Below are 25,250 nucleotides of genomic sequence, written 5' to 3'. Positions count from 1 at the left end.
CCAAGTCCAATTAACCCCGATCTCTTATTCATATTCATCGGAACGAACTCATCTTCGACATCCAAGATACTTCCTCCATCAGCAAAATAGAACAACATTGACGCGCATACCGTACTAATTAATGGATACATCGATTAAAAAGGATCAACAGCCTGGATCCATTAAATTCCAGCTTTATCAAGATTCCCTGTCAATTCTATCGTTGACTGTTGTTTCTACGCGAGGATCTTCATTGAAACGATGCAGGATAGTATTGCGTTGATGAGAAAGTTATGTCGAGCTCTATAAGAGTAGTGTTTTATATTCACAAAACGCTTCACTCCCAGCAGTTGTAGCTATAGACGTAAAATATTTTTACTTCAGAAACGATATTTTTGGAACAAATTTCAAAATAGTAACTCTGTCGTCATGCTTTCAAAAGAATTATTAACGTAAATTTTTCATAGCTTACTACATACCAGTTTTAGACAATTTATACAGTAATATTTATATAATAAATTGATTTACTTTTCTATTCACAAACCGACATTACTTTCCCATGGACCGGCTGGTAGCTGTGAAGAAATGTTCACGTGTCAATGGATGGCCATTCTTCCCGAACGATGACCATCGATACTTCTTGGCCACCGAAGCGTACACTTTTTCCTTTTTCCCTCTTTCTTTTCTTGGCCTCTGCGCCGCGTTTACAGAAGCGTCGAACGGCCGCGAGGATGTCAGCGACGGAATGACACTGCGGCTTTGCTTGACATCGCTGCCATAGAGCACCGACTAGGTCTGCCTCGAACGGGACCGCTCGTGTACACGTGTATACGCTACCGCTTCGATTGGTAAACTCTATCTCGAGAAGTCTCCTTCAGCCTGTTCCCGATGGCAATCAAACACTCGAGATCGCGCTCGCCGCAAGTCTTTTGGATATTTCGAAGGCAAACAGCGCGACCACCATCGTGTGTAAAATTCCTCCAAGATTTTTCTTCCGTTTTCCTCCTTTTAAAGTAATTTTTGCAGGTTGAATTGGAATTAATTTTAGACGGACTGTGCGTGATTGCAGAGAATGCTCGCAGGGACGTAGAAATTTCTGGGAAGAGTATCAGGTGAGAAATTCGATGCATAAACCAGAATGACACGTTATCGACGATTGGAAAGATGATATCGCAGAAATCAATGGAAAAATTATAAAATGAAGAGTGCGAGCGGATAATTAATATTTTTGATAACATTAAAGATTACAAATTAGGTTACTCTTGGTACAAACTTACTTGAGTAGTGTCGAGACCATTCTGGTTCTGTCGCCTCCTTCCCCTTGGCGGTCTGGGGGTGGCCGCACCGGAAAGGTGGGCACCCTGGGGGCTTCCGCCCCTAGCGTCGACCGCTGTGTTCGCGGCCAGGGTGGCCCCGTCGGTATTTTCCGTGTGTGTGCCTAAATCGGTCGCCTCTCCACGATCGCCGCCACGAGGTCCAGAGCTTGCAGACACGTTCTCACCTGATACCTCACCTGCAGAAGAACGAATCGATTTGCTAATCAATCTTGCAGCCTTTAATATCAAAAATGGATGTATCATTCGTTAAGACCGATCGTGATAAATATATGAAAATAGATACGAAGTTGGAATATTACTTCGATCCAAGTAGTATGACGCACGTGGGTTTGATAAACCAACGAATTTTGATTATCTATCGATTTTCGACCGAGGCATCTATCGGTATAATATCATTTTCTGTATCACCTAGCTTCTAATATCTTCCTATATTTTTAACAAATAGTACACCCTATTTCATCCTGTTTTTGGATTATTCTACACAAACACCAATTGCAAGTGTCTGTATCCTACCTGTCGATCTCCTTCTAACTCTTCATTTTCCCACAACAACATTGGCAAATACCAATAAACAATCCCGCCCCCATAAAACACACTGTCCTAAACTCATTATTCACCTTCCTCACCCTGGCCGTGGCAAATCCATCGAACTAACCACCTAACCACCCAACACAGTTCTCCAGGCCAGCAACAGCAATCCATCGAGCGTAGCCAACGGCGAGTTAAAGTCGAGCCCTCGTTCCGATCAGATAATCCATAAAATATCGGTTTCTCACGTGACGAGTAACTTCGTTTGCGAATACCTGGGCTGCGGAGAGTCGAAAGACGACGTTACCCGCGGCTTCGCGTCAGCCGCGGCTCGTATTTCGGCGGTCGGCCGGTCGGTCGTCGTCGATAAATCCAACCTCGTGCCGTACGGTTTCCTCGCGATCCACTCTCCTCCTCTTCCTGCTCCTAACACCGGTTTCGTAACGAGGCGGTAGCCGCGGCCTGCGTCGTAAAGCTTCCTTAACGTCGCGGCGTGTAAACGGTGTCTTTCGACACCAGGAATTTCGATGAAATACGTTAAGAGGGATAACCGTATAGGACGCGATTACACGGCGACCCAGGCGAGGCGCCGCTAGGCGGAGAGACGAGATTTACGCCCAATAAATGAACCCGTCCGTGGCGCCATTATCTTCATGCTCGATCAGTAAAGACGCGTATCTGCCGCGTTTCTGAGACGTGCGCGAGTGTTTTAGGACAGTCAAGCTTTCGGCCAGGGTGTACGAGGAATCAAAAGAATGATCAGATTTAAGGGAAGTGGTGATGAGAGAGTGAAAGAGAGAGAGAGAGAGGGTCCAGGTCACTGGCCACATTAGCTACCAAAAATATCCAATAAATTCTTGCCACCGTTAAATTGCCGGAATTTTATGGTCGGCTGTAACTCGTGCACACGGCCGAATTTGTTGGACGATAGGATCGCGATCGTTTCAAGCGATGAGAGATCCTCGTGATTCCGCTTCGTGTCATTGATGCACAAGTACACGTATGAGCGCTATCGTTCGAGACGAATTCGATGCGTGAGTTAATTTATAAGGCGGACTTTCGAGGATTGGAAACTTTTTATCGCAGATTGGTTACTGATGAAGTGGTAGTTCCTCGAGAATTATATCGCGGGATTAATTATGTATCGTTAAGAGCGTTTATCGCGTTCAAAGTTATTTATAGTTATTTGATTTCTCGATTCTTAATTGGCATTGGAAAATATGTGGGTGATCGACAGTCTAGGTCAGATTCGGACAATGTTGCTTAAAATTTAGAATGATTAATTTTATGTGTAACGCTAATATATATGATATCGATAATTAAATTCTCGATGAAGTTTCTCTCTTTGTCTAGATCGATCGTTTCGAAGAACGAGGCTTTAAATTTTCATCGCTATACTCTGAACGATCGTAAAAAAAAACTAACGTGAACTCGTTTCCTATTAAAAGCCAGCATCTAATAGAATTTTGATGGGAAGCTGTAAATATACTACTTGAAAACGATGAAGTCATTGGATAATGACTGTCATAGAACTGACTTTTACGATCGATGTTCCCTCATCCAGATTCTTCGTTCCCTCCATTTTCTCCAGGTTTCCTCGTTAAACCGTGCTAGAACTTTACCAATTTCAGAATAACCATCCCATAGAAGCTGTAAAATCGGTTTAATGTGTATCTTCACACTTACGTGTATTCGCGGCGCATCGTAAAACACGCTTTGCCGTAATTTAATGCTCTCCGATCTTATTTTACAGCATAAAGGATCGAGCGGGTTGAAATTGAAAAGTTCTATAATCGAGTGATAGAGAAGCGAGTTGCTCGAGGTTAAGAGTCTCGAACTCTCGTGGAATTTACGCTTCTTCCTCGATGATCAATATTTCCGTTAAAAGGGTGATTCTTCACTGGGTCTGCTCCTCTAATTAGCCTCGTTGAGTACAAAGTTAAAATTTCATTACAGGCTTGTTTCATAAAATGGCAGAGGAAATTGAAATTCTAAAACGTAATTGTATCGCTGTTTAGATAAAAATACCACCGAGAAACGTAATATTCTTTCTTTCTTTCTCTTTTTCTTCTCATGAATTGTTTCATGAAAATTATAAGAAGACGTGGAATCGCCACGAGATATTTAAAAACGACGAAAATATTTTCGTAATTAAAATTTTCCTATGTTCGAATTGGCACGTTGTTTAAACTTATCTGAAAGAAAGCTCATAAAATTTCGTGCGTTCCCATCGCGCATGCCGTCACGTTCTCTTCGAAACATACACTGGAACCGCAACTTTTATGAGCGCGGTAGCAAGGCTAAGTCACGTACCGCAAATATCATAACTCGTATTACGGAACTGTCGAAACGCCAAACTATTGTTTGCCAATGGTTCCCTCGATTCTATACAGTTGTTTGCGGATGAGTGAAAAATTGTTTGTAGTTACGATGGTCGTACGCGGAAAACTGCAAGTCAGCACGTGAATCGTTTCTAAATCGTCGACGAGCTGTCTTCAAACATTTGTCGTTTCCACGTACCGGAAATGATCGTGAAGAAAATAATGCAACGCTATAAATAGCTTCGTTATCGTCTATTTCTATAGATAATTAATAATCTGATATCTTCAATCAATTGAGTAATCAAACCAAAAACTGACGTTTCAAGGAGATTTTTTAACAAAATCTTTTCATCAAAAGTTCTCTATCGAAAAAAAATGTTTTTTCGTTCAATTTGAAACAATTTCGAATCATTTGCATATGGAATTTCTCGATAATTTCGCTTAAAAGTAATACTATTAAAAATTATGTAAGATAAAAATGTTCACTTACGGATTTTCCATAGAATTCTTCTTCTCAGGAGCAATTACTTTGTATCCACACGAAACTTGCTGATTAGAGTTGTACGGTATTCAGTATCAACATTGAGAGAGTTTTACGTATAGAATTTGTGACAAAACTGAACACACCGAGTTCAAAGAAGTAAGTTTTCATAGCAGGTGAGTAGAGGTTCGAGGTGCGACGACACGCTATTGTTAGCTCGTATTAACACGTCGTTACGATATTTCACACTGAAGCCTCATATTGTTTCCGAGTTCGAATGGAAGAACTTTGTGCCTCCTACATGTTTTTACCCTTTCGTAAACAAAATCTCAAATATTGTTGCAATATATGGTAGCTGGTTTATTAACGCTTGGCTCAAAAACACAGGTGAAAGATACACAGACAGAATTGTCGAAGAAATTAGCAAGCAGAAATACGATAATTTTTCCTGTCTGATGCTGTGAAAGTTGTCAAACTTATCTGAAATCCAGTTACGTTTGGACAAAACAAAACAATCTCGATATGACGAAATAATAAAATGAATTAATAATTTAAATCGAATCAACAGCCAACGTGTCAAGATTCATAAATTATCTGATCCCAGTAACAAGCATAGTCCATGATTTAAACATATTTTAAACGAACATCATCACAATCTCGGTGTATTAAAAATAATTTCTCAATCGTGCGAGAGAAACGCGTTTCTCTATCAAACATCACAGGATTGCAGACAACGTAATCATCGCAGGATCTATAGAAAAATGTCGTTTAGACACGACGACCCAGTGTGCACGAAGCGTCTTTTCACAGACGCGTATTGGATGGGTCGATGTTAACAGCAAATACGTTTCCACGCAGCGGTCATAGTAAAATAATGTGCACCTTTCCACGAAACAGCAGCGATCCGTTCTCGTCACGGCCACAGACGTTAACATTTTCAGTAGCGAGGCGTAAGTTACAGCTGCAAACGAATGTAGTGATATAAGATGAAAGCGTCTTCGATGTCGCTTGACATTTTAATAATGACGCGAAATGTATCTTGCTGTACGCTTCGTAGACCGGACACCTGCGTAGACGTATCGTCATGTCTCATAGACGATGCTTACGCTTCGTGGACAGTGGGTCTAAAGGTGGAAAATCGAAGTATCGAGAAATCTATCTATATTATACGCGGTGGGCATAAATTATTTCGCGAGATTATCGTTGAAACGAATTGACCCTCGAGGTCAAGAATAGAGAGTCTCGCGACAGGAATAAAAATGGCACCGTACCTTTTGGCTGACGTTAATTATTCCTCGAATTCGACGCTCTTTTTCGACGAAATCCACGCGAACCCGATTCGCTAACGTTTGCTCTTCGTTGAGGACACCTGAGACCAAAACGAGAGAAAAAGGAGAAGGGGAAACGATAATCGAAAGCCTGTCACAGAGATGACTGATCGTAGCTTGGCTCTCTTAAGAATCGTCTGGCTAGTGGAGATTGTTGCGAGTTCATGCTCGTTTCTAAATATAGCGAGAAATTGTGGAGAATAAATAATGAAAAGGTATTCGGAGGATGAAGATCGTTTCATGCGATTCAATACTTACTTTAGACGAAGCTTAACCGCGATTGTGCTTTAAAGTGATACAATTTTTGAATGAAAAGAATTTGAATGGGAAGAAACCTTAAACAGTTACGCAAAGAGTAATTATTCAGCAAAGAACTTTGAAAGAATGAAGAAACAGTTGGAATTTTTTAAGTGCAGACAAAGTTCGACGATCCTTCAATCGTAGAAACAGCGACGTTTTTCTTTTTAACTGGTTGTGTTTGAAGAGAAGTAGAAGAAAAAAGAAAGAAAAATAAACGTGTTGAGAAAACAAATTTCTTTGTCTTAGTTCTCTTACAAAGAACGATTGAAACAAGGTTTAGATACATTCGCATAATACAAATACATTTCCTCTTGGACGATCTAGTTCCAAGCACTTCGCCATCTGTGAAACAAAATTTACAAACAAATCAGTGGAACAACGAGAGAATTACCGAGTACATAACAATTGTATATTTCATATTATAACGAATGGAAAAGAAACCAGAACGTAGATCGCCTAAATTTCATGGAATCTCTCAGAATTTCAAACCACTATCCGAATCGATAAAATTCTAAATTTATGAACAGAAATTACTTTCTCCCGAGAAAAGTATCTAATATATTCAACACGAATTCAAAACGAAAGTTGACTTCGATTTTCCGCTTAATCCAATCTCGATATTACATACATATCAAATTGTGTTTAATATCGCCTGAGCTATAAACTTTTATAATAATTAATGCAGCGATGTAATAACGTTTCTCGGAGATTAGGTTTCTTAATATTTTATTACGGAGAATGTATCTTGTTCGATAAGGAAATACTGGAATTAAGCAACTCTGATGTACTTACACGTTTTCAACGATACTCTAAGCTCTTATGTTGGAAATAATTGAATTATGCAAATTCTACGTCGTCATTCTTAGCATATTTCGATGCATGAACATCGAGATAGTCAAAGTAGTATAGATAAAAATTACTCAACACGATTCTCGTGCATACGTTATTCGCCTGGACCGCACCCAATCCGCATTTGCATTCACAATCTTCACTCCTGCATCTCCGTTACGCAATGCACTGATTTTTTTTTCCAAGCCGCTGCAACACATTTCTCTGATTTTCATTCGAAGGCGGAGTAATCGTCGTTTGTAAATTCGAACAGAGACACGCTTTATACTTTCTTTCAAATCGAATAAAATCTAAACGATATCGTTTAATTCGCTTGATCGTTGATGCGTTTCGTCATTCACACTTATCACACCTGACGTATGTATGCATATCGCAGCGATTGTAAAGTTCAACAACTTCCTCCGGGTTCCAATGTTCGAGTGGTAAAAAATTATCGAAAACGTGATTCGTATCTCATTAGTCGGGATGATGTGACACGTCCTAACAAAGATCACGTAATTCGGAATACATTGCCGAGAGAATGCCGTGTTCTCAGCGAATTTTCTAAGCTCCCAAAGAAAAGAAAAATTTCGCAATTTAGTACTAACGTACGACAATCTCATCGTGTACTTTAAATATAATTTTCAACGCGAAACATCGTAATATTTTACCGATATTAATAAAAGAACGAAAGAATTTTATTTTCTTTCCTCTCAACCACGAAATAAGAACGTTCCACGACTTGCCTCCGAAACCATTACTCCGTCCAAAATGAGAAGCATCATCGTTGCAAAAATAAAGACCGTTTTCTTCATTAAACAGCCCTGAAAACCGAAACATTCATCATCCAAAGCCAATTATCTCGCAGGCTACGATTACAAGAAGCACCGACGAATATTTTTCGCGTGCTACTGACGCCACGGAGGTCTTAACCGAGACCAGTCATCATGATTAAAGGTTGAAACGCGAAAGAGCGGAAGCTGCTGTTTCCTCTGCGGCCTCCGCAAGGCTGGCCACGCCAGAAAAACAGCCGATGGATCGCTTGCTCCGCGAGGTTTGAACGCGTGCAGCACGCGTGCACGCACCTTTCCTCGCATATCCGCATCCGGGGTTAGCGTGGTGGTTAATGAACGATAAAGGCGGCCCTCCGCTGCACGTAGCCGGTCATTATAAATCCTCGACGCGACGAGCCATTATCTTTAAAACGCACGATTTTCTTCCTCGCCCTGTGTTAAACGTTTCTACTGTACGTTCTAAACCATTCGAGTTGAACATGGTGGAGGAACATTTGAATATAGCATTAATTGCAAAGTGTACAGCATCCGTATGTCGCTAGGAATTTAGTATTTTTATCGGATAGAATATATAGAATGGTGACAATTGAATTTGTAATTATAAAAGGGATTGTCATTAAAGTTAACAAGTACCTGGTAACTTACGGATGGCAATGGATCTCTTCACGACTTTCGTCGTTGTTTTCTCCATCTTTTTAGCCTTTCTACTTTTTATTACGAGGTATTCAGAGAGCTATATAATGTTCTTGCTTTGAGAATACATTATTTAGACCGTCGTTAGCGCATAAGTCGCAAAAATTATGGAAGATCTGGTGTATGTAGATTTTTAGTGTTTGCTATCTTCGCAGAAGCTTCGTTAGCTCGACAATGAACGTGCTTGGAATTTCTTTCTCCAATCTCATTTTTCTACGGTTAATTTTAGTTGATGGTTTGAGTACCTGTAGCATCGATAATTATATGGGTTTCTGTTAGTTTGTCGATTAATTCCGCAATTCTAATTAGACAGAATAGAAGCCTCGAAAACTCGCTAAACCTACATTCGTACATTACATTAACATTACATTACATTAAACGTACATTACCAATAGAACGAGTAAAAATCATCGAGCCTCTCGATCGAACGTCCTCGTACGAACGATCAAAAAGTTCTACAAAATTCTTCCACGTCGAAGATCTCTAGAACCCACTTTCTAACATTATTGCAGCCATTTTATTCGTTACGAACGATATCCGGCGCGTTGTATCCGTTGTTCTTAAATGTCGGTCCAAGAAAGATTCTAATCAAAGATCAACGATCAACCGTAGCAGTCAAAAAGCTGCGACAACTCTCCAACTCGTCTCATAAAGCTACTTTCCATAACAAACGACATTCTCCTGCAGAGGATTGGAACAAAATAACGTCGTACGAGCTCGCCCAAGATAAAACCTAGTGGACACCACCAGCGTCCGGCATTAATCGTCCTCGTAGCCTGTGGTGTGTCGCGGGCGACAATAATTACCGAGCGTAACGACCTTTAAAGGCCGGTCGAGGCCGTACCGTCGGCGTAAAAGAAACGCGAACGTAGGAAGCAGGAGAGAGAGATTAGTGTCGTGGCGTTAACACGATCAACGCACGGCGTCAGCAGCGGCTAGGGATCCGCTTGCGTTGTAAATCTGCCGTAAGTTATGCGCGACCAGGAGGGCTGGCCTGCGCCATTAAAGCGGGTTATGCCCGTTTCAAGTAGAAAATCATAAGTACCGCAAATACGCCGTTATTACTATAGACGCGCCACGAGCACGCCACTTACTTTGTAATCATGACTAATGCATAATGCAGTAGCCGGTGCGCCGGTTTCCCTCTGCGTATGTCATTCGCCGACGGTTCATGTGGGTGCGTGCATTCGTCCTGCGTTTGTACTGTTTCGTGAGTTCGACTATGAATGCTTTCGATCGTACGAAACGCGTCCACGGCGGATCGATTATTTCGAGCTGAGAATTTTTAAGCGAGCTTCGATAGAAATTTATAGGCGTCGTCTGTAGCTGGCGAATCACGGTCGAAGCTTCGAGAACGAGACGATATCCAAGTATACCAGAACGTCTGTAATTTCAGCTTTTTGATCGCCGCGTAACGCCGATCTCATCGCGACCATATTTCACGCCACGGGATCTCGTTCTGCATTGGTAGCATCGCTGGGTGCTATCCCTCGGGATGCTCGCGTGTTTCCAGTGCCTTCACCTACTTAATCGTAATACCAACTTCCCCTTGCCCCTCGCTTCACTTTGTACGTTCACTCTCGTTACCGCCTCTATATCCTCGCGCGTTTATTGATTTTCGTGGTTAACGAGTAGCGTACGATGGTTAAAAGAAGTTGGTAGAAAAGAGTACACTTTATGCTAGTGATATTACGAACAACTGTTGAAGAAAACGTAGCCCCGGTTCCAAGCACTTTCCATCTTTTTAATTCGCTGCTCTTTTCAAAGTAGGTAAAACCTACTTGTGTTATCGTTAGTGAAGATATTTCTAATAAAAATGGAATCTTCATATTCGTATTCGTTTGTCGCCTATCATAAACGTTGTCATTCACAAACTTAATACCAAATTTACAGATTCATCATCGTACAATGAAAACTCAATTCGAAGAGAAACAAAAGCATAAACTTTGCAAAATCATCCTGAGACCTATTATCGACTATTCGCCAGTCAATGCACAATCGAAATGAAAGAGCTAGGTTAACTTGATATAATAAGAACGCGTGTTCTTCTTAGCAAGGCGTAACCTTGGTCGTATGGAGAACGGCCGAATCAGCTGTTTCATTTGTGGAAGGCCTACCGCGGTACACAATGGACTATCACGTGACTGGCGAGCGTTTATTAGCCGAGGCGAGCAGAGAAAATACTCGGTGAAAGAAGGGGAAACGATAGAATTTATTACGGTTCTGGTTAATTAACATCCCTCCAGGAACACGCGACCGCGATACAGCGAGGTGTGTCTCTCAAATGTGGGACTTGGAACACGTGCTGGTGATTGAAAGCGTTCTCCCGAGGTGATTCTGTGCGTACGTGTGGCACACGATGATCCTACATATTTGATTTTTAACCTCGTTCGCTTACTATAGGAGGCTCTTACGTAAATATAATTCGATGAGCTAATTTATCGCAAACTTGCATATTATATTAGAGCGGAAAAATGCCTAGTTCTACATATAACAGTCTAATAAGTGAGAAGGAAAATCTGTTTTGTGAGAACGTGAGAAGGAAACATGAACGTTACGAATGTATAAATCTAGCTTTTCTACATTTTTACTACGAACGATAGTAGAGCTACTTTACGCATTATGCATATTTTAAAGAACATAAATATTTCAGACGTGTAAAGATATTTTATTCAAAGTAACTAACGTAAAAAGAAGAAAAAGGAAAATATCATGGTTAACTGCGAGCAACGATGATTCACCAATCTTTCCGTAATATCGAAGAAGATAGTTTGTTTCCAATAATTAATTCCGAATATGCAAATCGATATTGTATAAAAAAAACTTGCATCGATAGAATCTGTTGTAGGTGTACGTACATCGAGCAATTGTCCATGTCCTAGAACTGTATTTTTACGCAGTATCCATTTTGTTTTTTACTTCGAATGTTAATGAGATTTTTTGCCGCGAGTTCTTTCTTATTACGTGTATCTCATTTTTACCATAGGCTTTGATTCAAAGAAACACGGGAGAAACCAACATTGAAAATTATTTGAAGACATTTTCAATTAACTGTTTTTCTTTAACATCTTTCAGTTAAGATACGTTTTGTATCCTTCTTTTCTTGAAAAGTAAGATTTACTTGTTTATCGTGCGTATGTGTGTTCTTCTTGCGTCTATTATTTAACGTTATGCAAGTAACATTTCATAATTAACAGCGCAATATTAATATATTTTTTGTACGAGACACTTTTTTGTTGCTTTAGGTGCAACGTCGGCATTAATTATCGATTTCCGGTAGTTGCTCTTGCACAAACAGAAATAAACAAATTATCGATAAATTCCCTATAATAATCCGCATCACAGTTCTTTCTAAATTAATTACAATGGATTAATTGTGTAATCAAGTATTTCCAAGTTTGCTCAATATCCTTATCCGGCTGTCGTTTTGCTCAAATTTCCTGTATTTTAAAATCTAATTTTTAATTTCTTCGCTCACAACTAACGTTAACCATACAAAGGTGAAATTATACTTGCCGATACTTTAGCGCCTTAACCAACGATAAGTATATTTACCTTATGGTTTTTTTAATGATCAGATGCACTGAAATTGGCCGTTTAACAGTGTGGCCAACGGAATAATTCCGCTAGCCGATCGTTAAACATAAACTTATAGTTAAGATTGAACTTCATCGTGAATACATGGTTTCATCACACTTAGTCTATAATCCGTGGCACGAGCGTGACTCGATATTACAAAGCGAGAACTGAAAACGTGGGTCATCGGTGAGCCACGACACTTACTGGGGCTAAAACTATCATTATGCAAACAAAGATATCCTCTCGAGTTGCTATACCAGTCATGCAGGACTAAAAGAAGATCAAAGTGCCAATAATATCATAATCTCTGTAATCAAATATTTTAACGCGGTCGTTTTTATCATTCGGATGATAGTTTATAACTCGAAATAAATTCTGTAATTCCGTTCTATCCGACTGTAGCGCTCTATCAACTTAACCGACTATCGTGCCAACGCTATATTGACCCCCGATGGATTCCGAGCATCGTCACATGGAATCCGACGCTTCCACCTGCCCTCGATCATCGCGGTTACAAAGCGAGCAACGAAAGGCTCCAGGAAGAAGAGAAGCAGCCTGTTCACCGTTTGTTCCGCTAGTGGCAGATAGCAGCGTACGGTGACCTCCGTAGCCCCCGTCGTACGAGCAGGCTACGCGAAAAGGCAAACGGAGAAACGAAAAGAGCAGAAGAAGAAGACGAAGACGAAGAGGAAACGACAGCCGGGGAAAAAGAGAAGGAAAGGTGCGTGCCTGCGTGACGTAGCTTTCGCAGGCCATCACGCATATGTTACCCTCCGTGAGGGGCCCTGTACGCGTTCACAATACGATCCGCGGGGTCATTCCACCTCTTCAGCTTCTTCGTATTCGTCGACGTCTCTTCCGTGGACGCTCGCGAACTTTGTTCCGCCGGTTAGCGCACGTAGGTGTCCACTTTCTATGGGTGGCACTCGCCGCGAGGGAGAACACTCTTCTAATCCTCTCGTCAGGGTCGCGAGCGTACGACGGAAGGACGTAGGTGTCGTGAATGCTGGGCGTGACTCGCGTGTCACTCCGGCACGGATGAAGATCGACCGATACCGCGAAATACTATTCCAATGGAGGAAGTGGCATGTTTTGGAGAATACTTTTTCAGTTTAAGAGTAAGAGAGATAGGATGAGGAAGCATGCCGTAGAAATTAAATATCGTTGTAATTGGGAAGTGGTTAGCTGAGTGAAGTTTTCTGTGAATTACGTGTTGCAATAACGACTTATGGTACAGTTGAAAAATACTTCGTTTGTTCCTTTAACAGGTTTCCGATAATAGCTTTAATAGAATTGTACAGAAATAGAATCTTCGAGTCGATAGATTCGTAGTAGCGATTGTACTGTAGACAGTGGTTTCCTGAGTTTCAGTGAATTCCTTTACAAAATCATCTTACAATCCAGCGAAACGAATATCTTTAGCTTGCAGTGACCAGGATCTACGACAACGAGAGCAAATCTCGACAAAACTTGGAGAAACCTCGTGAAATCGCGGAAATCGCGCGACAAGCGTGTAAAACGACCGACTCCCACGACTTCGGTCGTTTCGTGTTTCACCGTCTGTTCGTTCGGTATTCCAGGGCAAAACGTGTTACGTAATCGCTTTATCACGGCCAAAAGTAAACGGTACAGACGGTGGAACCGATGGAGCAAGCTTGTAAATTAAGGCGTTCAGTGGCGACACCCATTGACGTAACCTAAGCCTGTAGTCATACGCACTCTATAGAGGGCCCGTTCGATCTTCTTGTCGTCTACAATTTACCTTTCCAATTTTTGTTTTATTTTCTTCAATCTCCGAGTGTCTGAGTCTCTAATTTTCTAAGCACGGAGTCGTTACACATCCTAAAACGCCTCGGAATATCCTTGAAAACTCTCGAAACATATCAATTTAGCTTCTAGCCGATTTTACTACCTCGCTATATCTCTTCCGCCAACTATACAGCAAAGAGCAAAAAGAAATATCCACGTTTAGAACCAATAGGTTCTCTGTTGGTGTTTCGTTACTGGCTGCTGCTGAAAACGAACGTGACACTGTGGAAAATTGCAGGAGCGACGAGCGCAGAAGCATTTAACGTCGCGCCAAGATAGAACCGATTAGATATGCATCTAAACAGGTTAATAAACCACCTACACACACCGGTCCAATGGTTGGAACGTTTCCACATGCAGCCACAACTGGAAACCGAGTCTTTACACGTCCTGGCACCGTTTTCTCTCTCTTTTCCTCCGTCATTTTTTTCCTTCCTTGTCTCCCATCGGTTCTTTTTCTCTTTTCTGTCTCCGTCACCTTGTTTCGACGACGCGTGTTCCCTCTTCAACTCCGACGACCAGACGAGTTACGAGTACGAACGGATGACAAACAAAGAACGACGTAGATGACCTCGTGGACGTTTCGTGCACGAGCACCGATTAATACCGGCGATTCTCTCACCTGTCGCGTTCTTCGGCCGTAGGCAAAGACGTGAGAAACCAGTCGCAAGAAAAAGTCGGGGATAAAGTGATAAAATGCGGAAAATGCTCGCTACGGAAAGGAAATAGATAAGCAGTGACGGAGGGATATTTTATGATGTCAAATGGGTTCTGTGACTCTTGGCTTGGGTTAATTGATATGGTAATTTTCGACGCTTTTAAATATCCATATAAACGCAAGGAAAATAGCGAGTGATTTCACGAAATCTGTTACGTAACTATATTATACAATCAATTAAAATAAAATAAAGAATCCTTCGTGAACTTAATTACAAGAAGGTACATCTAAAAATTATCGCAGAGAAAATTTTGGTCAAATAAATATTAAAGTGAATAAAATACAGAAGGATACACGATACGGCAAATTTTGGAAATATTTTACTCCGAGCGATAAAACGATACGCAAGAAAGATTCAAGGATAAGAAATAAATTACAACAATACTCGTATCTAGATTTCTGATATGTATCGCAGCTATACTATACGCGAACACTAGTTTACTGTTTCATAGTTCCCAAGTAATATAAAGTCTCATTGGAATGAAAATGTAATGGGTAGTAACGTTGACGGTTAGCATCGTGCCATAGACATGTTTGTCTTGGCAAGTTTATGCGAAACAAAGATAGAAAATTCATCTGAAACCATCTCGAACCAGCAACTCGTCACGCTGGGTAATTATTTCTCGAATCATCAGAAGTCACATAAAGTTTCTTAAAATACACATACATGCCACTGCAATTCAGAATGTAATTTATCATTCAAATCAAAGACGATCCTTTGGCCTTTGTTTTCGTTTATCGCTTAAGTAATTTGCAATCTCTCGGTAATTCTCAATTATCTACATCCGTTTGTCTCTTGATGGAATCAATCTTTTTCCATCAATCAAGAAATCCAAGATATTTCCAATTTCAAACTCATTTCCTCCTCGCGCGAAATATTACAACAGAATAATTTAAATCCGATAATCAACGAACCACATACAAAAAGAAAAATTTAATCGCACATACACATTACCAAAATTCGCTGTAATAAGATACCTACCATCGCAAAAATTCGCTATTACCGCGGTCAAAGTACTATCCACAGCTATCAGAAAAATAGGAAAGGTCCCATCTCTACCTCGTCCGATTCCAGCTAGCTCGTCGAGGTTCTAGCTCGAGAATGAACGCCCTTCGAACAATCCTCGGACGATTAAAGCGCTATCTGTGCCAGCAGAGGCAGTCGACAAAGAGCAAGGTGGCTTCGTGCGCGAGAAACGATTAGCACCGACAATCCTCTCTCGTCCTGCTGGTCGGTAGAACAGGAGGAGAGGTGCTGAAGGAGAGAGAGGGGAAAGAGTGGAAGTCAGGTACGTGGGTCGAGCAGGGGTCACAGTCGGACCACGACGAGTCACCTGTGGTGTGACCGATGCGAGCACCGAGCGAACGCGCTCGCTATCATCTCACCGAGTCTCTGGCCTTCTTCGTCATCGTGGCTAATGCTAACTGCTCGCCTGCTGGCGTACAGTCCATCGCAAAACTCGTTGCCAACTTTTATTAAGATTCACCGATAATACAGGTAGATTGTAGGTTTCTCAGGTAGCCGTGAGTAATTGAATGTACAGAGTGTGTTGAATCCTTAACCAGATAGATAGAGTAGAGCTACTAGAGTTGAAATTACCAGTTCGTAATTCTTCGTAGTAATTTCATAGATTTACGTGTACTCTTGGATTCCTGTGTTCTCGAATTTGAACGATCTTTGGCAAAGTATCTTTTACGAAGGATTATTTTCCCTTTCCAGAGGCTGCTAGCTTCTCTGCCTCTCGCTCTTATCAGTCACGATCTCATCAATTATCCGCTAACAACGTCGATCCGTAATAATCGTTTAAATAAAAATGATCTCTGGCTTCGAGCCTCTTGCGCAACGTTATCCATTCCACGCGTTGATTTCTCGCTATCCCATTAATGTCCCTTCAATCACTACTATTTCCCAATAATTAAATTAGAAAATAATTCCAACGTCATTAATTACCAATGCCATTTATCCCTTCCTGCGAGAGAGAAGTCGAGAAACGTTACGAGCATCTTTTCTGGCGTGTCAGAATCAATAGTTCCCGCAATTAGTTGTGCCACCAATCAAACCACATTGTTCAACATTCATCGGCGCGCACAGGCGGCCACGGTTACGCCACGTATCGCGTGTCAAGGAGTTCGTCAATAATTATTCCAATGACAAGAGCCACGCTAACGAACGCAATCAGTGTACGGAATGCCATTGATCGACTCATCGAGCACCGTTGTTTTTGAAGGACGCACGAGCATCGCGAATGAATTTCTCAATTTCTTCGCTTTTTATGGTCATCCTCTCGTATATAGCATCTTGTCTTCCTGTTTGCGATCGTTGAAGTTTCGTCGACGAAGACATGCAAAAATGTCTGTAACTGAAAAGATTCTTCGAGTGCAAAGAGTCGAGCGCTATTCTAGTTCCACCCTATCTGTCCTAAAACTCTTCCACAATCTCTAGACCCAAATTCAACACCTCATGTATAATTTCTCTTCCAATTGTTTCGCTTCTGATACGTAAACGTATACCAATAAAGTTTGAGAAAGCGGCTCAATTAAAACGGATGACAGTGTTTCCACGTGCATCGATCAGACAGTATCCTTGCAAGTGATGCGTTACGCGCGCAGTGTGATCGAAAGAAAACGGTTAGGTGACCCTCGCCGACTCCCGATGGTCACGAACTTGGTCATCCTTTCTACGCTTGTATTTCGCCGGACTATCGGTTATCCGTTCCGCGCGCATCTGACGCTTGATAGTAATTGATGCCGGTTTAACAGTAATTACCGGCGTAATATATTGCCGTTCTAAGAGCAGGCATTCCGCTCCTTGCGAACGAATGAAACGCGCCGTGGCCAAGCATCGGGTTGCTTGACTAATGGGTGTCTTTCGTTGGAGGTGCGTTCGATTCGAATCGACCATTCGCACAGGGCCTTTGATCCGAGCTTCTGCCACTCACGATCACAGAATGACTACTACGCTCGGCATTACGAAAACCATTCGGACAACTGTTTGGGAATTCGATGACTAGCATCGTGGCATTGTGTGCGCACTATAATCTCATACGATTGGAGGTAAATGGATCGTAAACGACTATGAACTGGATAGAAATTTGTTATCCGTAAGTTATTCATCCCCTGAATATGATACAATGTACAGAGAGTTAGGAAGTAAAGATACGATGGAAATGTACTGGCTGTATCGCGAGGATCAGCGAGAAAAAGAATCGTCTAGTCATGGCTATACCGAAAAACGTGACCGATCCCACCGATTACAGTTTCCTTCGGCGATATCGTTGGCCTGCTAATTAATCGGCAGCATGACGCGGTATTCGCTCGAGAGAGTGGCCAAGCAGAGATGCAGGACATATGGTACCATCGTATGGAACGACGCCATGGGCCACCCACGACAGGCCCTCGCCGTATCGACGACAAACGTAAATTAGCGACTTATCGTATCGCTGTGGTCGTTAGGGCGGTCGATTCGCGCGAAATTCGAAGACGTTTTCGTGACTCTACGGTATCTCGAGAAACGTCGTATACGGATCATGGTTAGTTTTCACAATGTGATAAAAAATGAATTCTTTGCTTTCTTTTAAATTCGCCTCCTCGTAGTTTTCTGTTGCCTCTAAGCTTTTCTTCAACTCCCCTCTGCAACACAATATATCTTAAGCTCAACGAAAGATCAATTTCTATTTAATTTCCACCGCTTCCCCTCCCACCGTGGCCGCATTTTAAACGTCGAAAACCCACGTCACGCCCAAAACTGTAACGCAAAATTGCGAAGCATAAATCAACGCGTGAAACCGAACGTCCCGTTGAAAGAGGCTCATTTTTCGATTCAGCTGGTAGAAAAATTGCTCGAATCCTTCCGTCGCCGTGGCTGACCCGAACAAGGGTCCAAAGGTCGACAGGCGAGGAATGCCGGGTCCTGATATACCTCGCTAATGAACCTTCCACTCCCGTCCATCCAGTCTATTTACCGATGGACAGGGAAACACACCGTGCCGTTCGAAAGCCCGCTCTCTATCCTTCTCTGCCTTTCGTCCAAGTTTGGTTGGCTTCGTTTCCGACCGACAAAACGTCCTAAAAGGCAATCGAATGGCCAAAGGCCAGCCAGTGACTTCGAACGTTCAAACGATGCCTCTTCTCTCTTTCTCTCTCTCTCTCTCTCTCTTTCTCTCTCTCTCTCTCTCTCTCTCTCTCTCTCTTCGAGTCGATATCTTCGTGAGGATGTCGATCCTTTCTTCTAGCCGTTTCGACGCTGTGCGATGGATAGATTAGACGGTCTTTTACACAGATTTTTCTCAATTTCCTAGGACGAGTCAATAAAAGCTCTTACAGCTGCTAATGAGTTGTTCGATGAGGCAAACTTTAACCCTTAAACCCGTGGATCCCTAGAAAGCACCGGCCATTAACGGAATACCATAAAACGCGGGAGAATGTTGCCTTTACGATAACATATATTTCGATCGCTGTTACCGGCTGGAGAACGCGATTATTACCGGATTCGTGCAGCTTGATGTCGCGAAAGAATGCAATCGAGTACGAGTTCGCGTAATCTACGTTACACTCGAGCTGTACTGTTAATTATGCGACCGCGTTACATTCTGCACGATTCATGATACAGCGATTGCTATGTGGCTGCTTGATATTGATTAATTGCCCTGATGTACGGTGGTGGGGAGTATGGATGGTTTTCTTTCTGTATGTCATTAATCGTTATAAGTATGATTTTTGCAACTCTAATGATGCATTTTAGAAACAAGTTATGTATCACACAGATCTGCTGCCTACTAAATATGTAAATAATTCTTCGATTATCGTTCTTGCTATTTCGTTATTCATTCTTTACAATCCGGCCAGCTTATTTGACACCATCAAACAGATGCTCGAGAAACGATCACGCTTCGATCGGGCAAACTTCAAAGAGGAATTTTAATAACGAAAACCACTTCGATCGTCATTCTCTTATCGTATTCGAACAAACTATAAACCGACGGATATTTTACGCGTAAACGCAGAATCACAAACTTCCACTACGCGTCACATCATTTTCCCCATTCTAACCGTTTACTTAATTCTTTCTCGCTGCCATAACCGTATACATCCACCTTAAATCAATCCAACCCCTATCTAAATTAATCTTTCAGCAAAGAAGAGAACGCGACAGCACTCAGCGTCGAGGTTTCCGTTTCACCGTGATACGGTGATGAATTTCTGACACCCGAAGCTATCTTTATTGGATCCCCTTTATATCGCAATCAATTTCCAGCTGCACAAAGTGCCTTTTATTGCTCACCTCTAACACCGTCATAAACAGCACGAGGAACCGCGGAATACTTTTATTACGTGCATTCAACTTTTAATAACCGCACGCGATACACTCGTGTGTACGTACCGTATACGTTTGCGAGTACACGCCTGTGTCACGTTCGACTTGCACAACCCGATCGACAGCGGATAAATTGCCGGTAGATGTTCGTATCGCGAACAGACCGGACGCTATACTCGAGACTCAACGATACAAATCTCATTTAACAATTATTCTTAATTGCAAGGACGACCAAGGCGATAGATAATTAGTCGCATGCCACCTGTCGATCCCAGAATAATTCATAGTCAAATATCGATCGTCAGAGATACGCGTAGAATGTACGTCTGTGAACCAATGCGATCTCTTGCGAGAAACTCGCATTAGATGTTCTTGATGTTATTAGATGTTAAACGTAGATTCGCGTATGCCTATTAATAGGAAGATCACTTTGTCGATCTATCATCGATCTCTATTTGTAATCGTCAACGCATCTGATTTCCTACTCATGCATAAATATCTCTGCAACAATGAGAATTGTCAGGACTACATGAATTAATAGAAAATCGATGGATGGTTATTTCTTTTTTTTTTTTTTTTATTCTTCGACTGATGACAAATACAAAGTACTTACGTATACGGAGATTCTCGACGTTTCACTTTAAATACTATGTAATACGTCATTTCCGCGGCCGGTATTTAACGCGACGACGGTTTCTGAGAATAGATCTTCCTTTCGTGATTGATTTCACATGTTATCTTTCACGATCGATGTTGTAGCGTAATTATAGGAAAAAGATTTAATAGAAATCTTGACATTTCTGCGACCATTGAGGCAATCAATCTAGCGTTCAAATACGTTTCAAAAGCGAAAACGTTCGTCTCTACCTTTGATTATTTGTTACTAACTGATTCCATATTTTTGGAATAAAAGCTAAAATACGTTTACAAGCATCGAAAATACAGCGTCAAATAATAATATATACTATGCGAGATTCGGAGGATTATTAATTCTTCCACTTATCGAAAGATGAACCAGTTTGCACAAATGTACATACGTAATAGCGATATACAGTTCTAATGGAATTACGAAGAGATAGAAAACTGAGACGTTATGATAATCAGGTCGTATTATCTCGATATTATCATCGATATTTTCGCACGTTTCAAGTCTTACTGAACAATATACTTCGTATGGATGTTTTCTGATAAACAGTCAGTTATATCAGAGGTTATTAATATAAATCATGATAATAGCGTACGGTAATTGATAATAAGCAAAAAGGGAAAATGAATTTAAATGTTCCATACTAAGTACTAGACTAAGTAAACTAAGTAAACATACTAAGTAAACTACTAGCTGCATTATAATAAAACTATGCATTGCAAATTTATTAATTCATAAAAAAATAGTATCGAACACAATCACAAAGAACCAAATCGATGAATATAATAAGTATTATGCTGCTTCTCCAACTGAGAACTTCTTTCAATTCTCTCCAAAGATAAAAACAATCGGAATTAAAGAATTATTATTCATCTATCCAAAGAACTATTATTCTTCGTCGTAGAAACAGCATCCCTTTGAAACTATAACCTCGTAGCAACCACAACGTTCAGGTAACAATTAAAATCGCCAATCACACACGTGTCTCGCGAGATAACCTTTCTCAAGCTTTCTCTCGTCGAATACGATAGAGTTTGAGAAACAACATGGAAGAAGAAGATAGGAAGGAACAGAGAGTAATAGAGAAGCGGCCCGATATGGTCATGCTCTCTCGATGCAAATGAGAGAACCGAGAAGAGCGTTGCTTCAGCGGTAGGCGAATGAAAGCTCGAGCAATTAAATTCTCATTGGAAACCAGACACGTGTTACCGCGTGTCTGACGCGGTGGTCATGGCGATCGCGACCTCGAGATCCTCGATATCGTGCATTACGCGACAAATCGACAGTCCTGCTTCCTGCTACGGCAACGAAAGATTCATTGGTTTGATCGTTCGTTCTATTCTCCTCGAACGGAGCTTCGTGATTATCTTACAAACTACGATGTCTCAATAACTCTCTCATTAATTCCACGTGCGTAAACTTGTCCAAATATTAACGAATCTAGTATATCGCTGCACCTACTCCAACCTCGACAATCTGCCTAAACTTTCTCAATTATCAACGATTTGTATCCTCTTAAAAATCCTGCGAAACTCAATGTCTCTTTTCTAAATTCTCACGAATCTCGCTAGTTTTGCCAGTTTACGCTCGTTCAAACCTCGGCAATCCAACTCCCAATTTCCTTTATATAAGAACAACGCCCAATATCCTCAAAATCTGCATCGATTCCCCATTATCCGTAATTATTATTCTCTCAAAAAACGTATCGAAATGCGCGTTACCTTCGCACCAACAATTCCAGCCGATCATCGCCGTGGAACAGTCTGCTCGACCGATTCACAGAAGCACGTCGCGGTCGACTCTTAACGGCAGCCGTCCATCGAGGCGACGCTAAACGAAATAATTACCAGCGTCGCGGGATCGACGGGGCCGCGTTTCGCGTATCACGACTGGCTCGCGTAGCAGCGTGTCGTTTAAAGGAATTATCACGACGTCCGTCCGACGTGGACGATTAATCTTCGCCTCGGTGCGAAGCCGGGTCTTTTCGTCGTGCGAGCTGCTTCCAAGGCGCTGCGCTGCGCTGCTTCGTTTCGCTCGCTCGGTTGCTCGGCGCGGGAGGAGGCTGCCGATCGAGAGAAGGAAGGTTTTCGCCTCGCTTATCTCGTCACGACGATCTGCCGACAGATACACCGCGCGCCTTGACACGTAACAATGCATGCATGAATTAATAGCGACCGCTGCCGTGCTCGTACTTCTCCTCGCTTACAGCCAGATTTACATCTTTATCGCGGCCTGGGAGGTGTCGTTCAAGCACAGCTCAAGTCGAACGCGCCCGGTTCTCCGCTTCTTCGAGATTTCTTGCTCCTTTTTCTCTCTCGTGCCTTCGATCTTTTTTTCTTTTTCTCTCCTTTTTTATTTTTTTTTATTTCGATCCTCCAACCTTCGCGACGTAGGATAAACGCGGTTTTTCACGCGTCGCTGGGTGTCTCGCTGGGATTTATTGCTTCTGATCGAACCCTGGGAACTGGTGTAACAACGGCTCGGTAAGGAGGACTTGCGAGATAGACTCTGAGACTAACAATATGTATCGCTGCGATGTGACAATTAAGCTATTAAAACTTCTATTGGCATGTGATTTTAATTTCATGTTAATCTTATGTTAATTTAAAATATACAAAAACTTCCATTTTCCTCGCTCTTAAATGATCTATGCAACATTATATAACCTTGATTATATAAGTGACTGCAAATATAGTACGTGTTGCTTCAGTTTCATAAAATTTTCGTTGAAACGAAAAATAGTCGAGATACAATGGTCTATTTTCAGAAATCTGTCTGTATTTCTTCTCACTCCTGTAACTAACAATAGACAAGCGTTTTGCCGGCATTTCCTGTTTTCCATTTTCTCATACCACCGAAGTATAATACAACTTTCTTAGAATCATTCAGCTGTACCCACTGTGAATCTTCGTAGGCTAAGACGTTATTCCACGAGTTATTAGACATAATTGCAATCTCGAGAATGCTTCCACGCGGAACAGAGAAAAGAAACAGAAACGAAACGAAAAATGTCGGTAAGAAGGACAACGAAGCACAGTAATGAGGGTAGTATCCGAGAAAATGCAATCCACGATGAAGAAACGGTCGTAAAACTTTTATTTCGTTATTCTTTCACCAAGAATAGTTTTCGATTAACTAGAGAAATATGTTTAATATTTTCAACCTTAGAAATACCGACACAACTTGTACGTTATACAGACAATAAATAGAAATAGCGTAAATCCTTCTATTAAGATTTATTATAACAATTTTAGTTGGACGTGAAAAACGCGAAAGGTCAAACACCTAATTTGGCCGATTTACCGATTCGTAAGTGCAATTTCCAAGAAGAACTCGAAGCAACACCGGAATACACGGTAATACGATATTAATTATACGTTCGCGTGGTACGAATTAGCCACGGTAATTGGTTCGTATCATAGACGTGGTAATTAGTGGCGGATCGAACACGTCAAATTTTATGAAACAACTGTATAAAGGTAGCTGCATGAATTTTAATCGAATTATTAAAGGCATACGTTGTTTTATAACGTTATCAAGCGAGTCATTGGCCACGAATTGATTTATCGAGCTCGGAGAAATTAAGTTTCGTGAGATATCGAAAGCTTTGATTTAGCTTTGATACAAAATCACGACGAGCTAATGCGATCGAAAAGGTTAAAGCAATAAAGGTAAGCTCTTCGAGCTACGTTCTTTCGAGTGGCCCGACTCGTCCGCCATTTCGATCGATCGTAATCAAATTGTGAGAATTCCTCGAGGTCCGATAAATGATATTTAACATTCGTAGATAATATCTACCTCTGAAAATGTGTCGCAAGGGACGATCAAAAGCAGCCACATCGTTTTCAGAGCTGTAGTTTCATGAAATGGTAGTGTGGTACCCGAAATAAGGAATTCTGCTTACCTGAAACAAAAGAAACGACTGTGGTTAGATAAATAAATCCAACGATTGAGTTCAGATCAAGCATAAGATCGAGTAACTAAAATTTAGAGCTAACAGAAAAACCTAATCATTGTACGGAACTGTCTCGTAAAACAGTTTGCTCGAAGAAATCCAGGAAATAGGTGCGTTTTACCAGTGGAACAGAAATCATTTACGGAGTAACAATCAGTCCGAGTTAATAACAATGAATTGGCCAGCGATGATCAACGGTTCAAACGACGATGCCTCGTAAATCTTGGCTCGCGATAAACCTGTCGATCCGCTGCTAATAAAAGGAGAGGATAGGAGAGAGACACAGAGGGAGGAGATTACTTGGGCGTAACTGCCTACGATTTGACCTCGCTATTGCACTAATGCTTCCACGGATTCATTCACCAGCAATCTATGGGGAAATTCATGAGATCGTTGACTGATGCTAAACGTACTCCCTTGAGAGCGTTGAATATCAAAATAGTATGTTAGCATTCGTTGAAACTTTTTACGCTGTTCTCTAATTCGTAGATTGCAAACGTATAATCTTCTTCGATATACCGAACAGCATAATTTTATTTCAGAAAGCATTCTTCAAATTACGTACAAGATCAACATCAAAACGATAAATATTCCAACGTAAAAATATTCAGCGTGTAACGCGCACGCTTCACAACGAGAC

At 41.4% G+C, this 25,250-nt stretch overlaps 1 protein-coding gene across 4 annotated transcripts in view; it reads right to left on the bottom strand.

Moving 5' to 3' along the window:
- Window positions 1-25,250, bottom strand: part of LOC117216325 — a 175,936-nt gene that overhangs the window by 80,685 nt on the left and 70,001 nt on the right. For all 4 annotated transcript variants that reach the window (XM_033462946.1, XM_033462947.1, XM_033462948.1 and 1 more), the window contains one exon: window positions 1,257-1,492. In XM_033462946.1, coding sequence (XP_033318837.1) covers window positions 1,257-1,492 — 236 coding nt within the window. The remainder of the gene's footprint in view (window positions 1-1,256; window positions 1,493-25,250) is intronic.

The sequence above is a fragment of the Bombus bifarius genome, unplaced genomic scaffold (assembly GCF_011952205.1).
Source record: "Bombus bifarius isolate JDL3187 unplaced genomic scaffold, Bbif_JDL3187 scf7180000010271, whole genome shotgun sequence".
Taxonomy (NCBI): domain Eukaryota; kingdom Metazoa; phylum Arthropoda; class Insecta; order Hymenoptera; family Apidae; genus Bombus; species Bombus bifarius.
This window is presented reverse-complemented; position numbering and strand designations above follow the sequence as displayed.